General features: G+C 35.8%; 1 protein-coding gene across 1 annotated transcript in view; it reads left to right on the top strand.

Annotated features, from left to right (window-relative positions):
• Positions 1–15,633, top strand: part of CPNE8 (copine 8) — a 266,575-nt gene that overhangs the window by 130,703 nt on the left and 120,239 nt on the right. Inside the window, exon 7 of the mRNA XM_047787960.1 lies at positions 9,627–9,690. Coding sequence (XP_047643916.1) covers positions 9,627–9,690 — 64 coding nt within the window. The remainder of the gene's footprint in view (positions 1–9,626; positions 9,691–15,633) is intronic.

The raw sequence follows: 15,633 nt of genomic DNA, 5'->3' as shown, positions 1-15,633 counted from the left end.
AATACATCATTCCATTGCATAGATTGCTTTTCACTTTATCATGTTCTTTTAGATAAAAAAGTTTTAAGATTTTATGTAATCCCATTTGTCTATTTGGTGTCACATCCAAGAAACCAGTCAAGACCAATGTCATGAAGCTTTTTCCCTGTGTTTTTCTAGATGTTTGTAGTTTCAGGCATTATGTTTAAGTCTTTAACCAACTATGAGTTGCTTTTTTATTTATGTATAAAATAAGGATCCAACTTTACCCTTTTCTACAAGGATGTGGTTTTCCCTACACTATTGGTTGAAGAAAGTGTACTTTTCTCATTGAATGGTGTTGGTCGATGTACTCGTTGGAGATCATTAGACCATGTGTTCTCAGATTTCTATTGTTTTTCATATGTGTATTTATCTGTCTTTATGTCAGCACCACACTGTTTTGATTACTGTATTTGTAATATGTTTGGAAATCAGGACATGTGAGTCCTACAACTTTGTTTGTTTTCAAAATTGTTTTGGTTATATGGGTTCTCTTGAAATATCATATGAATTTTTAGGTGAATTTTAAAATTTATTTCTGTAAAAAACATTCCAGTGGGATATTGATAGGGATTATGTTGAATTTGTAGATTGATATTGGTTGTATGAACATCTTAACAATATGTTTCTTACAAGAAATGAACAGGAGTTCCCGTCATGGCTCAGTGGTTAACGAATCCGACTAGAAACCATGAGGTTGCGGGTTCGGTCCCTGCCCTTGTTCAGTGGGTTAAGGATCCGGCGTTGCCGTGAGCTGTGGTGTAGGTTGCAGATGCGGCTCGGATCCCGCGTTGCTGTGGCTCTGGTGTAGGCTGGCAGCTACAGCTCTGATTCGACCCCTAGCCTGGGAACCTCCATATGCTTCAGGAGTGGCCCAAAGAAATAGCAAAAAGACAAAAAGAAAAAGAAAAAAAGAAATGAATAAAGAGTAGCTTTCTGTTTACTTGTCTTTAATTTCTTTCAACAACATTTTGTAGTTTTAAGTATAAAAGTTTTTCACTTCCTTGGTAGTTCTATTCTTAATTTTTAAATTTTTTATTTTTTTAGAGCTGCACCTGTGGTATATGAAAGTTCCCAGGCTAAGGGTTGAACCAGAGCTATAGCTGCTGGCCTATGCCACAGCCATGGTAACACAGGATCCAAGCTGCATCTGCGACTTACACCACAGCTCATTGCAATGCCAGATTCATAACCCACTGAGCGAGGCCAAGTATCAAACCCACATTCTCATGGATACTAACTATGTTCGTTACCACTGAGCCATGATGGGAACTCCAATTTTGTAATTATTTTTAATTGTTTTCTTTATTTTTTTAGTTTTCATTATTAGTATATATAACCGTCACTTTTTAATGTTAATTTTTTTATCCTGAAACTGCTGAATTTATTAGTTCTGTCTGTTTTGTTTTTGTTTTTTTAATGTATAGTCTTTAGGGCTTTCTACATAGAAGATTATGTCACCTACAAACAGAAATAATTTTACTTCTTCATTTTCATTTGGATGCCTTTTATTTCTTTTTCTTCCGTGTGCACTAGCTAAAACTTGCAGTATGTTGTTGAATAGAAGTGGCCAGGGTGAGCATCCTTCCTTTTCATGAACTTAGAGGAAAAGTTTTCATTCTTTTACCATTGAGTATGAAGTTACTTTTATAAATTTCTATTATTATGTTGGAATAGTTACCTTCTAGTTTGCTGAGTATTTATGAATGGATATTGAATCTCAAATGCTTTTTCTGTATCACTTGAGATAATCACATGGTTTTTGAGCTTTATTCTTTAATGTGGTATATTAAAGTCATTTCAATGCCTTGAGCCATCCTAGCATTCCAGGAGTAAGTCCCACTTTGTCCTGGTGTATAATCCTATTAATGTGCCATTGAATTCAGTTTGCTAGTATCCTGTTTAGGATTTTTGCACCAATATTCATCAGGGATATTGGCCTATAGCTTTCTTCTGTTATTTTTGCCTGGTTTTGTATTAGGATAACAATGGCTTTATAGAATAAAGTTGGAAGTGTTCACTCAATTTTCAATTTATTGGAGGAGTTTTAGGAAAATTAATATTAATGCTTCTTTTAAATATCTGAGAGTATTCTCCAGTGAAGCCATTTGGTCCTAGGCCTTTTTTGCTGACAGATGTTTGTTTACTGATTTAGATTTCTTACTAGTTATTGGTCTGTTTAGATTTTGATTCATGATTCATTCTTGGTAGATTGTGTGTTTCTAGGAATTTACGTAGGAATGTATTCTAAGTTATCCAATTTTTTGGCCTAAAGTTATTCACAGGATTCTCTTACATTCTTTTTTCATATCGATGGCATTATTTGTAATGCCCCTTCTTTTGTTTCTGATTTTATTTATTTGAGTTTTATCTTTTTTTTTCTTAGTCTAGAGATTTTGCAATTTCGTTGATCTTTTCCCCCCCAAATTATTTGTTTTGATACTGTTTTTATATTCCCTGTTTCCTTTATTTCTGCTTAATCTTAATTATTTCCTTCCTTCTGCTAGCTTTGAATTTAATTTGTTCATGTGTCTGTGTGTGTGTGCGCGCATGTGTGTGCGTGTGTGCGCGCATGTGTGTGCGTGTGTGTGTTTTAGTTCTTTGAGGTATAAAAATTAGTTGTTGGTTTTCATTTACAGCTCTAAACTTTCCTCTTGGCACTGCTTTTGCTGCATCCCATATGTTTTGGTGTTGGTTTTTTGTGTTTTTTTTTCATTTGCTTCAAGGTATTTTCTAATTTCCCTTGTGGCTTTTCCTTTGACTTATTTGTTGTTTAAGAGTGTGTTGTTTAATTTCTAAGTATTTGTATATTTTCCAGTTTTCCTTCCACTAATGATTTCTAAGTTTTTACCACTGTGATTAGAAGACATACTTTATAGAATTTTAATCTTCTTAAATTTGTTTACTTTTTTTTTTCAAATATAGGCTATTTTTTTTTAATTTTTTTTTAATTTTTTTGTCTTTTTGCCATTTCTTGGGCCAATCCTGCAGCATATGGAGGTTCCCAGGCTAGGGGGTCGAATCGGAGCTGTAGCTTCCAGCCTACACCAGAGCCACAGCAATGCAGGATCCAAGCTACATCTGCGACGTATACCATAGCTCACTGCAACGCTGGATCATTAACTCACTGAGCAAGGGCAGGGATCGAACCTGCAACCTCATGGTTCCTAGTCGGATTCGTTAACCACTGCGCCATGACGGGAACTCCTGTTTACCTTTTTTTTTTTTTTTTTGTGGCTTATCATGTGAGCTCTTCTGGAGAATGTCTTATATACTTGGAAAGAATGTATATTCTGTGGTTGAGTGGAGTGTGTTGTATATGTCTGTTAGGTGCAATTGGTCTACAGTGTTCTTCAAGTCCCCCTATTTCTTTATTGATCTTTCATCCAATTCTAACTATTGTTGAAAGTAGTGTATTGAAGTTTCCTACTATTATTGTGTTGCTGTATTGCCGAGACCAGCTCAGCAGGATGGGGCTGAAGAACGGGTGCTATGGAGCTTAAGAAAAAAAAAAGTTAACACAAAACGAGACACAGAGACATTTATCTTAAGTAAAGGTGGGAATGGGGGATTCAAGGTCTCAGGGACCAAGAGTCCTGCCTCGAGAAACCACACTGCTTTTACTGTGCTCTTGAGGATTACCTCAGGCGAAAAGAGGATTGTAGGTGCAGGATATAGGGTTTTTTTTTTATTTTAAAAGTCACTTAGCTGGTAAATGGTTAAACTTTTTACTCTAAACTTTAGCATTTAAGAATCATTAGCATTTGAGTTAGCTATCTATGCATAGCATTTCAGAGAATCCTCACTGTGCTTCTGCAAAGGGCATGCCCATTTGTGGCAACCCTGTGTGCCTAGGTTTGCACCTTGGTTCTCTTTTCTAATGCATATTATGTTAACGACCACGCATAAACCACTTGGTCATGAGGTTCCTCTTTCTCTTATTCTTTAGAGGACATATCATGCTTGTGCAAATGGCGTGCCAATCTGCACAGGTCCAGTGCACCTAGACCATTGTATTATGTCCTCATTCAGCTGACCCCGCAAATAACCCATGCCCTTAGGTCTTTGTTCTTAAGCTTAAGTCATTTGCCATCACCATTACTGTTTCTCAAGCAGGAAAATGCGACAAAGTAAGGAAGGACAAGATGGAGTTTTCAGCAAAGAGGCTAAGAAAACATTATAAAAACATGTCTCGCAACACTGTATTATGTTTTTAAATACATACCGGAATTGTTATTTAAAACCATTTTGTTTATTTTTTTTTTCGCATAAAATACTAAATTAATAGTATCCCACAGTTATCTTTATTATTATGATATTCTAAATATCCTTTCATTACTGTTATTCCTTCTTTTAGAAATGAGTTTTCAGAAATGTTTTAAAAATCCCCTTTTGTCATTAATCTCTAGCTCAAATGTTTTGTCAATAAATATTATGCATTTTACTCAATATTCTATAACATAGTAGGTGGTCAATTTTAAGTAAATGTTCCATCGGTTAAAAAAGAAGTTTTAATAATGAGTAAAAAAAATTACTGAGATGAAAAACATTCCTCGAGTTGTTGGTAGAGTGAGTTTTCCAGATGAAGTCAGGGAGAGAAATAAGACATCTATTATGGATTCAGGATCTAAAAGGTTGGCTGTATTACAAAGTGGCAGGAAAGCTGAAATTAGAGATGTTAAGAGTGGCTGAATTTTATGAAGATTATGATGTTGTAAGTAGTAAGTTTGAAATTATTGGAGGATCTTTTGAGAGCCACTGAAAAATGGAAGGCTTCATCATTACAATTCATAATCAGATTAATCTGACTTTAAAGGAGAGGATAAGTTAAGGAAATACCAGCTTGAGATCAGTTAGGAACAAGAAAGCTGCAGTAACCCAAGCAAAAATATGAAGGTATGCACTTACTAGAGGCAGTGGAGAAGTGGTAATGGAGAAGTAGTAAGAGATATGGAAAAATACTGCATTTAGGAAAAACCCCAACTGTAACAATCAGCAAAAGACAAAAATGAACCAAAGAAAACAAAAACAAACCACCCATTCTCTCAGAAGACCATTTGTTCATGTGCTCAGTTTGGGGAAGGATTACTCATTTCTAATAATACTCAAAAATACTTTTGTTTGGGAGATGAGTTCTATTCTTTCTATGCGCCACTAAATAGAGTATAGGAAACTATTTTCAAAATTGATTCTAGGTGTAACTTTACATTTTTATTTAATTTCAACTGTATATAAAATTTACTAGCATATTATCAGAAACTCCTGTATGCCCTTTACCTATAATGTTTATTTTCAACAGATGCTAACTTTGTTGTATGTGCTTTATCATTTTCTTCCTTATACTCTCTCTCTCTCATATTCTAGTTTTTATGTTTTTTTTTTTTGTTTTCTGGAACCATCTGAGAGTAAGTTGGAGACCTTATCAGAGACATTGTGCCCCTTTTCCTCTAAATACATGACTGTATGTTTCTTAATGAGGATGTTCTCTTACAGTATCACAATATCATGATTAAAATCAGGGAACTTTACAATGAAACAGTGAAGTTATCTAATCCACACTCCACATTCAAATTTCGACAATTGTCCTAGTAATTTCTTTATGGCTATTTTCCCCTAGTCTCAAATTTAATTAAAAATCATACATTGAATTTAGTTGCCCTAATTTGTAGTCTCTTTTAACCTAGAATAGTTTACTCAGCCTGTCTTTGTCCTTTTTTTGTCTCACCTTTTTTTTTTATTTTGTCTTTTTGCCTTTTCTAGGGCTGCTCCCGTGGCTTATGGAGGTTCCCAGGCTGGGGGTCTAATCGGAGCTGTAGCCACCAGCCTACACCACAGCCACAGCCACATGGGATCCGAGCAGCGTCTGTGACCTACACTACAGTTCATGGCAACACCGGATCCTTAACCCACTGAGCAGGGCCAGGGATCAAAGCTGCGTTCTCATGGATGCTAGTCACATTCATTTCTGCTGAGCCATGACAGGAACTCTGACTTTGGCTATTTTAAAAGAGTACTAATCAGATATTTTGTAGAACATTCTTCAATTTGGGATTATCTGATTTTTTTCATGATTAGAGTGTAGGTTGGGAGAGGAATACTACAATGTGAAATACCCTTATTACATTTGGGGGGACGTGATGTCAACGTGACTTATGTTGGTGATTGTTAACATTGATCACTGGCCAATGGGGTGCTTACCAGGTTGAAATTGCTCAACGTAATGATGTATTTGTGCTTTTGTAGTGTGGAGCACTTCATTATATGTATCGGAGCTATAATGTTAGATGGGTACAGTATTGAGATTATATATTCCTCATTAATTGAACTTTTTTATTACACAGCAACATTTTCTAGCAATCCTCTTAAATTTAAAACCTATGTGTTTTCCATTAAAGTAAATATATTGGTTTTCATTAGGGTTAGATTTTTTCCCCCTTTAGTATATCTTTCCATTCTTTTGGATATTTTAAATTCTTAAATCTTAATGTCTATTGTGAATAGCTATGTATGAGTTTTGTTTTTTTGTATAGAATGACAATCTTTGTTTTTAATCTGTAACATTTGGTTCATTACCGTGCACTTTTGTAACTGTTCTCTGGATTTGTTTCCATCACTTATTTAGTGCTTTTCATCTACACCACCCTTTTTTAAAATTTAGTTTCTTTTGAATGGGTTATATTTTTAAAACCCCATTTCACATTTCTCCTTTCCTAACCTTTAGATAATAAAGTCCTTAAAGGATTTCCCATTGTGGCTCAGCAGTAACGAACCCAACTAGTATCCAGGAGGATGCGGGTTCAACCTCTGGCCTTGCTCAGGAGGTTAAGGATCTGGCATTGCTGTGGCTGTGGTTTAGGCTGGCAGCTGCAGCTCCCATTTGATCCCTAGCCTGGGAACTTCCATATGCCGTATGTGTGGCCTTAAAAAAAAATGTAGTTTTGCTAGGAATTTTTAAACATACTTATTTAATTTATCAAATTTTATTTACTTTAAAGCATCTTTTGCTTTCTTCCCAAATAATAAAAAGAACAATCAAAAGACTTGAACTTAAATTCTTACCCTCCTGATCAGTGCTATTATCATTTGTATTTGATATTTTAGCTGTTTGATATTTTGTTTGTTTATTTGTCTGTTTGTTTTTGACTGCACCTGTGGCATGTGGAAGTTCACAGGTCAGAGAAATACCCATGCCACAGCAGTGACAATGCTAGATCTTTAACCCACTGAGCCACCAGGGAAATCCAGTTTTGTGATATTTTAAAATGAATTCATATATCTTTTTAACTTTTAATGTGAGAATATTTGGAGATGTAGTTTGAAGGAAAACTCTTGCAGAGAGATTTTGCATTTACCAAATAACTGTGATCACTTGAATTAAACTGAATTCTCAGTTTGAAGTTTGTAACTACATAGTTAGAGAAAATTAAAGTAGCAAGCCTGGTTGAAGTTTTTCTCTTTCATTGGTCAACACATTCATAGGCATGGATTTATTTTTTCGGGCCTCTCCAAAGTGAATGTTTATATCTAACCCATGCTACGTTCAGACAATATAGTCATTATGATCCAAACTTTATGCTGTGAGTTATTTATTAAATTCTCCATCTTGTGAATCCCCCCTCACTATTTTTGTCTCTCATTGTTATGCCCTTAGGAGCCATAAAAAAAAAAACAAGCCCAAGATTAAATTCTCAGGGGTTTACCCGTGCTTGTTTTTCTGGTTTCTCATCTTCAGTTTCTGATTGATCCTTACTTTCTTAACAGGTTATCAGAGCATTTATAAAAACTTTTTGCAAATTTTATTCAAATTTGAAAACATTTTCAGGTAAATGTTCAATCAGGGTGCTTTAGTTTGCCGTAATGATGAGAGTATAAATCTTGTGATTCACAAATAGAAAAGAGGAAAAAAATTTACAGTGGGATTAGAAAAATTAACTGATTAATGATGACTGGAGGGATGCTAGAAATGATATATATACTCTTCCATACTACAACGTGCAAGAATAAATTAGTTGATCTCTTAGCCATGAAGACCTGGAAAAAATGTTGCATACAAGCTGGCATAGGTTATTGGAATGAATCACATTCTTGAGGACAAAAACAGTTTATTTGGCTCTAATTCCACAACTTGTAGTTCCCAGGAAAAACAGATGAGTCTGAACTATGATTTGTGATAGGACGAAAGAAGCATGAAGTATATACTTTTGGAGCATTAGGATTACTCTTTGGAAGATTCTCGTGGACTTGTCTCTATATTCCCTCCTGTAGAACAGGGAGCCATGCACGCACCTTGCACTTTGCTAGTGCACTTTACTCATGGTGTCAGCTAGAGGCTAGATGAGCATAAGTATTCCATAGAGAGGTAGAAAGAAAATTGGGTGGCAGTTTTGCTTTGCCTAATTTTGCTTATGTGTAATATATTTTTCCTTATATACTGAGTGCCTGTTATGTACAGGTATTTAATATGTTGGATTTCAAGAGGTTTATATCATGAATTTTCCTCTTATACCGTTTATAATCAACTTGGGAAAAGAAGGGTTAAAAATGTATAGTTTTAACAATTCAGGAGTGCAGAGAAGGCCAAGTTTTGTGTGAGGTTGCCTGGGATAAAGTTTCCTGAAACAAGTAAAACTTCATCTGAGGATATAGAAAGTTTGACAAGGGGGTTCCCATCATGGCTCAGTGGTTAACAAATCTGACTAGGAACCATGAGGTTGGGGGTTCAATCCCTGGCCTCACTCAGTGGGTTAAGGATCTGGTGTTGCCGTGAGCTATGCTGTAGGTTGCAGACGTGGCTCGGATCCCATGTTGCTGTGGCTCTGGTGTAGGCCGGCGGCTACAGCTCCGGTTAGACCCCCAGCCTGGGAACCTCCATATGCTCCAGGAGCAGCCCTAGAAAAGACAAAAAAAAAAAAGTTTGAGAAAGAATTAGGGAATAGTTTACACACTGTAGTATGCCAGGGTATGGGAATTGGCACAAAGTAAAGGTAAGCACAAATAAATAACCATGTTGATGAAAGAAGGATGAAGTTTTGAAAACCAAGATCAGGAATACATTTTAATCACATTATAGAAATCTTAGAAATCTTAAAAATCATAAAAGAAAGTTTTTTGTTTTTTTTTTTCCACTTTTTAGGGCTGCACTTGCAGCATATGGAAGTTCCCAGGCTAGGGATCGAATTGGAGCTACACCACAGCTCACGGCATCGCCGGGTCCTTAACCCACCGAGAAAGGCCAGGAACCAAACCCGCAACCTCATGGTTCCTAGTCGGATTCGTTAACCACTGCACCACAACAGAAACTCCCTGACAAAATTTTATTGTATTTTAGATATCACATTATATTATGTGATAGGCAACATGAAGCTATTGAGATTCTTGGGCAAAGGACTGACACATTGAAAGGGAATAAATTTATCTCTATCAGTAAATGTGGATCTATAGCATAAACTCAAATTTGAAACTGAGAATATATTTTATTAGAAAGAGCCCATGGATTAGTAGTATGTTTTTTATTTGGTTATATAAAAATAAAAATATAATATTAGTTTATACAATATATTATTAATATAAAGTACTGTATTTAAACATGCTTTTTGTTGTTTTAGAGGAATTCCAGGAAAGAAGTGTGGCACAATCATACTTACAGCGGAGGAATTAAACTGTTGTAGGGTAAGTAAACATTTCTTTGGATTAAGAAGCATTCCCAATACTTCTTTGAAATGATAGTCCTCAAACTGTACTTAAATGACTAATTCTTGAGTAATTTTAGCAAAAAATAATTAAAATTATGTTATATAATTCTGTATTTAACAAAATATTACTTTAGATACTCAGTACTTTAGACAGACTACATTCTGTAGCCCAAATAGGATAATCAAATTTTTTTTTTTTTTTTTTGTCCTTTTAGGGCTGTACCCGTGGCATATGGAGGTTCCCAGGCTAGAGGTCTAATCAGAGCTATAGCTGCTGGCCTACGCCAGAGCCACAGCAACGTCAGATCTAAGCCACATCTGTGACCTACACCATAGCTCACAGCAACGCTGGATCCTTAACCCACTGTGTGAGGCCAGGGATCGAACCCCCAACTGCATGGTTCCTAGTCGGATTTGTCTCCACTGCGCCATGATGGGAACTCCAGGATAATCAATTTTCTTACCAGCCATTTTAGTGAATAGAAATTATTAAAGTACAACCTAACAGTAATATCATTTGGGGGGCATTAATATAAGGAGTTATAAATTGTATAGTCAGTTCAGTTCTTGTAAAATTTTTGAAGTTTTTTTTATATGATTCTGAAGGACTATTTCTAGTCACTTGATTGTAACCATTTTACATTATATTCTTGTTCTTCGTATTTCTGGTTGAATTAATTCAAAATTTATGTATGGTCTCATGTTTTCTTAACCTGAAAAGCCCACATTTGTAGGAAGAACCAGCCACCACTCCACTAAGAATATAATAGCATGCATATTCATTAATTTTAGAAAGCTATGGGTTTTAGTTGTGATTTACTGATGTAATAATCTTTCATACCTCTTGTCTCTGAATTTGTATATGTATATAGTAATCTATGTTTTCTATAATAAGGGAGAAAAAGAGGTCAATAAAATAGATACACCTTTTTTTTTTTTTGTCTATTTTTAGAGCCGCACACACAGCACATGGCGGTTTCCAGGCTAGGGGTTGAGTCGAAGCTGTAGCTGCCAGACTACACCACAGCCACAGTAATTCAGGATCTGAGCCACACCTGTGACCTACACCGCAGCTCACAGCAATGCTGGATACTTAACCCACTGAGTAAGGCCAGGGGTCAAACCTGCATCTTCATGGATGCTAGTCAGGTTCTTTTCCATTGAGCCACAACACAAACTCCAAGATATATGTTCTTTATTGTGACATTAACATGGTTTTTGTCAAAATCATTAAGATTATTTTGTATAAATATGCTAATGAATGCATTATTATGAGTTCTTTTTCAAAATAGAACCAAGGTATCAAGGGCATAGCCTGTGTATTGCCAGGCTGTGTCTTAAACATCTTCTACTTTCAATTCTATTGTTTTGTTTGGAGGAATAGGAAGATTCTAAAGTTTCCATGCAAATGAAATGAAATCTGTTACTTTGTGATCTAGAGTCATTTTTACCACTCTTTATACTAATAAAGCTTTCAAAACATCTGGAATGGTATTTAATATTACTTTTTTAATAATATTAATTATTTTTTACTTATTTCCCACACTTAAAAATTATGGATCTAATTTTTTTTTCTTTTTAGGGCCTCACCCAGGTCATATGGAAGTTCCCAGGCTAGGGGTCAAATCAGAGCTGTAGCTGCTGGCCTACACCACAGCCACAGCAACACGAGATCCAAGCTGCATCTGCGACCTGTACCACAGCTCATGGCAATGCCAGGGATCACACCCATATCATCATCGATACTAGTCGGCTTCATTACTTCTGAGCCACAACAGGAACCCCTAATATTTTTAAATTGTTTTAGAATCTTAATCTAACTTCACTTATGTATCCTACATTCTAATTCTTAGCTACAGACATTGATAATGAGCATAATTAAGATGTGTAACCTTGAAATAATATGATTGTGATAGTATAGTAGAAGAAACAAGTGTATTCAAAGCAATGATTATAGTTACTTCAAAAGAAACAGTGCCTTTTTTTTTTCTTTTTTGGCCACGCAACAGCATTTGGAATTCCTGGGCCAGGATTCACCTCTGAGCCACAGTTGCCACCTATGCTGCAGCTGCAACAACACCAGATCCTTAACCCAATGTCCGGGCTGGGATTGAGCCTGCATCCCAGTGCTCCGGAGATGCTGCCAATCCTGTTATGCCACAGCAAGAACTCTGACAATGCCCTTTAAATATTTCTTTTTATGGTACTGTAAAGTATCAGGCATTGCCACTCAGAATTTGTAGTGAAATAAATTTTTTTTCACATTTGATGTTATACTAATTGAAACTTATTTTCTTGAAAACATTGTGAATTGTTTTTTTAATTCTTCTTAATTTTTTAAAATTAAAGGATAGTTGATTTACAATGTTGTGCCAATTTCTGCTCTGTAGCAAAGTAACCCAGTCATGCATATACATATATTCCCTTTCTTATATTATCTTCCGTCACAGTCTATCCCAGGAGACTGGATACAGTTCCCTTTGCTATACAGGGGCCTCAGTGTTTATCCATTCTAAATGTAGTTTGCATCTACGAACCCCAGCCTCCAGGTCCATTCTACTCCCTCCCCTTTCCCCTTGTCAACTACAAGTCTATTCTCTATGTCTGTGAGTCATTTTCTGTTTTGTAGATAGGTTCGTTTGTACCATAATTTAGGTTCCACATGTGAGTGATAGCATACTGTACTTGTGTTTCCATTTCTGACTTATTTCACTTAGTCTGAGAATCTGTAGTTGCATCTTAGTCTGAGAATGCTGCAAATGGCATTATATTTATATCTGAGTAGTAGTCCATTGTGTATACGTACCACATCTTCTTAATCCATTAATCTGTTGATAGACATTTAGGTTGTTTCCATGTTTTGGCTCTTGTGAATGGTGCTGCAGTGAAAATAGGGATGCACGTATCTTTTTGAATGATCGTTTTGTCCCAGTATATGCCCAGGAGTCGGATTTCTGGATCATGTGGTGGTACTCATGTGGTAGTTCTATTTTTAATTTTCTGAGAAACCCCCATACTGTTCTCCATTGTCCTCCATTGGTTGTACCAATTTACATTCCCCCCAACAATGTAGGAGGGTTCCTTTTTCTCCACACCCTCTCCAGCATTTGTTATTTGTAGGCTTATTACTGATGCCCATTCTGACCAGTGTGAGGTAGTACCTCATTGTGGTTTTGATTTGCATTTCTCTAATAACTACTGATGTTGAACATTTTTTTCATGTGCCTGCTGGCCATCCGTATGTCTTCTTTGCAAAATGTGTATTTAGGTCTTCTGCCCATCTTTTATTTAGGTTGTTTGTTTTTTGGTTGCTGAGTCATATGAGTAGTTTGTATATTTTGGAGATTAAGACTGTATCACTTGTGGTCTTAATCTCCAAAGAGATTTGTAACTATTTTCTCTCTTTCCATGGGTTGTCTTTTCATTTCTTTAAAATGGTTTCCTTTGCTGTGTAAGAACTTTTAAGTTCAGATGGGTCCCATTTGTTTATTTTTGTTTTTATTTCTGTTGCCTTGGGAAACTGACCTAAGATTGTATGGTTTATGTCAGAAAATGTTTTGCCTATGTTAACTTCTAGGAGTTTTATAATATCATATCTCATTTTTAACACATTGCCAGTTGTTAACCTGAGCATAAACTTGGGAATCTGGACACTTAAATTTCAGGTCAGAACCTACAGTATTTTTTAGATGTGTCTATCACTCCTCGAGATGGCTACTTTGCAAAATTAAAAAAGAGGCTATATTTGAAAAATGTGTAAATTAAAAAATCAAAGTTTTACATTTAGTGTGTTAAATCTTAATTATCTCAACCTAGTATTATATAGTTTATTTCAAATACAACTTTTGTGATGTACCTTGTTAGATTCTAGTGTAAGAATTAAGTAATTTTGAAGTCATATTGGAAGTGTTTCTTCACTCAGTATTGTAAAAGTAGCCTGAAATTGTCTGCAAATAATATTTTTCATTCTGATTGTTTGATTGATTGATTCAGCAATATTCACCAAAAGTATAATGTGCTAGTCCCTGGAACAGAAGCTTGGAATACAATGGTGAGAGAAAATAACAACAAACAACCTTGATCTTTGTCCTTAATGAGCACGTAATTTTGGAAAAGACAAACATTAATCAGATGACTATGTAGGTAAATATTTTATGATGTGTTATAAGTAAAAAATATGAAAATGTACCATGGATAATCTAATTTACATTAGGGTGCCTCTTTTGAGGAAGTTACATTTTAGCTTAGTAATGATTTGCCAGCCAAAGGGTAGGCGTTCTAGCAGACAACACAGTTTGTATAGGGACCAAAGAGGGAGAGAGTGTGTCTGGTGTGTGATGGCAAAGGAGATGGGGGTGAGGGAAGATTGAGGTAAAACTCTGCCAGATGAAGACAGAAAAGGCTGCACAGAGCTTGTTTGGTGTTGAGCTTTTGTGGACTATGTTAAAGATGTGTGTTTATCCTAAATGCAAGGCAGAGTCTTAAAGAATTTTAAGTTATGAACAAAATTATTTCTTTCATGTTTTAAGACCATTACTCTATCTGCTGAATGGAAAATGAGTTGGATGTGTCCAAGAGTGGAAGAGGGATGCATGTCCAGGTGAGAGGAGAAGTTAGCTTGGACTAAGGTGATGCCATTTAGCTGGATTGAAGATTTGAGAAATGTTAGAATCTTGCAACTTGGTGATAGATTGGATAAAAGGTCGAGAAAGGAAGGAATCACGGACAACTTCCCTGAGCACTTTGGGTGGATGATGAGCCATTTATTGAGTTGGAAAAAATTGTAGGAGAAGCAAGTTTGATTTGAACTTGTTAGAAATGCTTGTGAAACATTCAAGAATATTAATTTCAGAGTTCCCATGTGGCCCAGTGGTTAATGAATCCAACTAGGAACCATGAGGTTGCGGGTTCAGTCCCTGACCTTGCTCAGTGGGTTAATGATCTGGCGTTGCTGTGAGCTGTGGTGTAGGTCGCAGACGTGGCTCGGATCCCATGTTGCTGTGGCTCTGGCGTAGGCCGGAGACTACAGCTCCAATTCGACCCCTAGCCTGGGAACCTCCATATGCCATGGGAGCGGCCCAAGAAATGGCAAAAAAGACAAAAACAAAAAAACCCCACAATCTCATGGTTCCTAGTCGGATTCACCAGAAGTTAGATTTCTTTTGTGCTTGTTATAGGTGGAGTCTCTGTTATGTTATTAACCTAAGTGATTACAAAAACTATTTTTCCCAAGTTTATATAATTTAGTGCATTGAAAATTTTTTTTATCTTAGTTATTCATTTTGCAAGCCTTATGAAATATACTTTGAAAAACTATAATTTGGTATTACATTTACCAGTGATATGAATATTCATATTCTAATATTTAATCTCTAATGTTTTATTCACCATCTATTTGAAATACACACATTTCAGACTTCTGTGTATTTTAAGTACAGCAGAATGTTTTTTGGTAGTTTGTGCTTTGGTCTAGGGGCTTTGGGAGAATGTCATAAAGGAATGATTTATTTCTGTGGCAAGGACAATGCCTTTGTCTCGTGTTCTTGGAAAACCTCTCTCCTCTAAGGGCATTTAATATATGTGAAGATAAAAGAGAAAACAAACAAAGGGAAAAACAAAACCAATCCTTCCTCTTCAATTTTCCTGAAAGAGAGGGTGACTCTCTTTCTGCTTCCTTAAGAGAAAATTTTGATCTTTAAACCTCAAATTTGAAAGTGATCATGGTTGAGATGGTAATGAAGTCCATATTGTTCTTATCTCTGTTCTTTTAATTTTATTTAAAATGTTTATTACCACTATGCCCACATAGAAGTGTATTTCCTGCTCCATTATTTATTCAACTGATAGAATATCTATATGTTAAACAACAAAGCAAAATGACAATGCTTTTGAAAACCAGAAATCTAGAGGTGAGGGCATC

Source organism: Phacochoerus africanus, chromosome 7 (assembly GCF_016906955.1).
Source record: "Phacochoerus africanus isolate WHEZ1 chromosome 7, ROS_Pafr_v1, whole genome shotgun sequence".
Classification (NCBI taxonomy): Eukaryota; Metazoa; Chordata; class Mammalia; order Artiodactyla; family Suidae; genus Phacochoerus; species Phacochoerus africanus.
The sequence above is the reverse complement of the archived record's forward strand: the minus strand, read 5'-3'. Positions and strand labels throughout refer to the sequence as shown.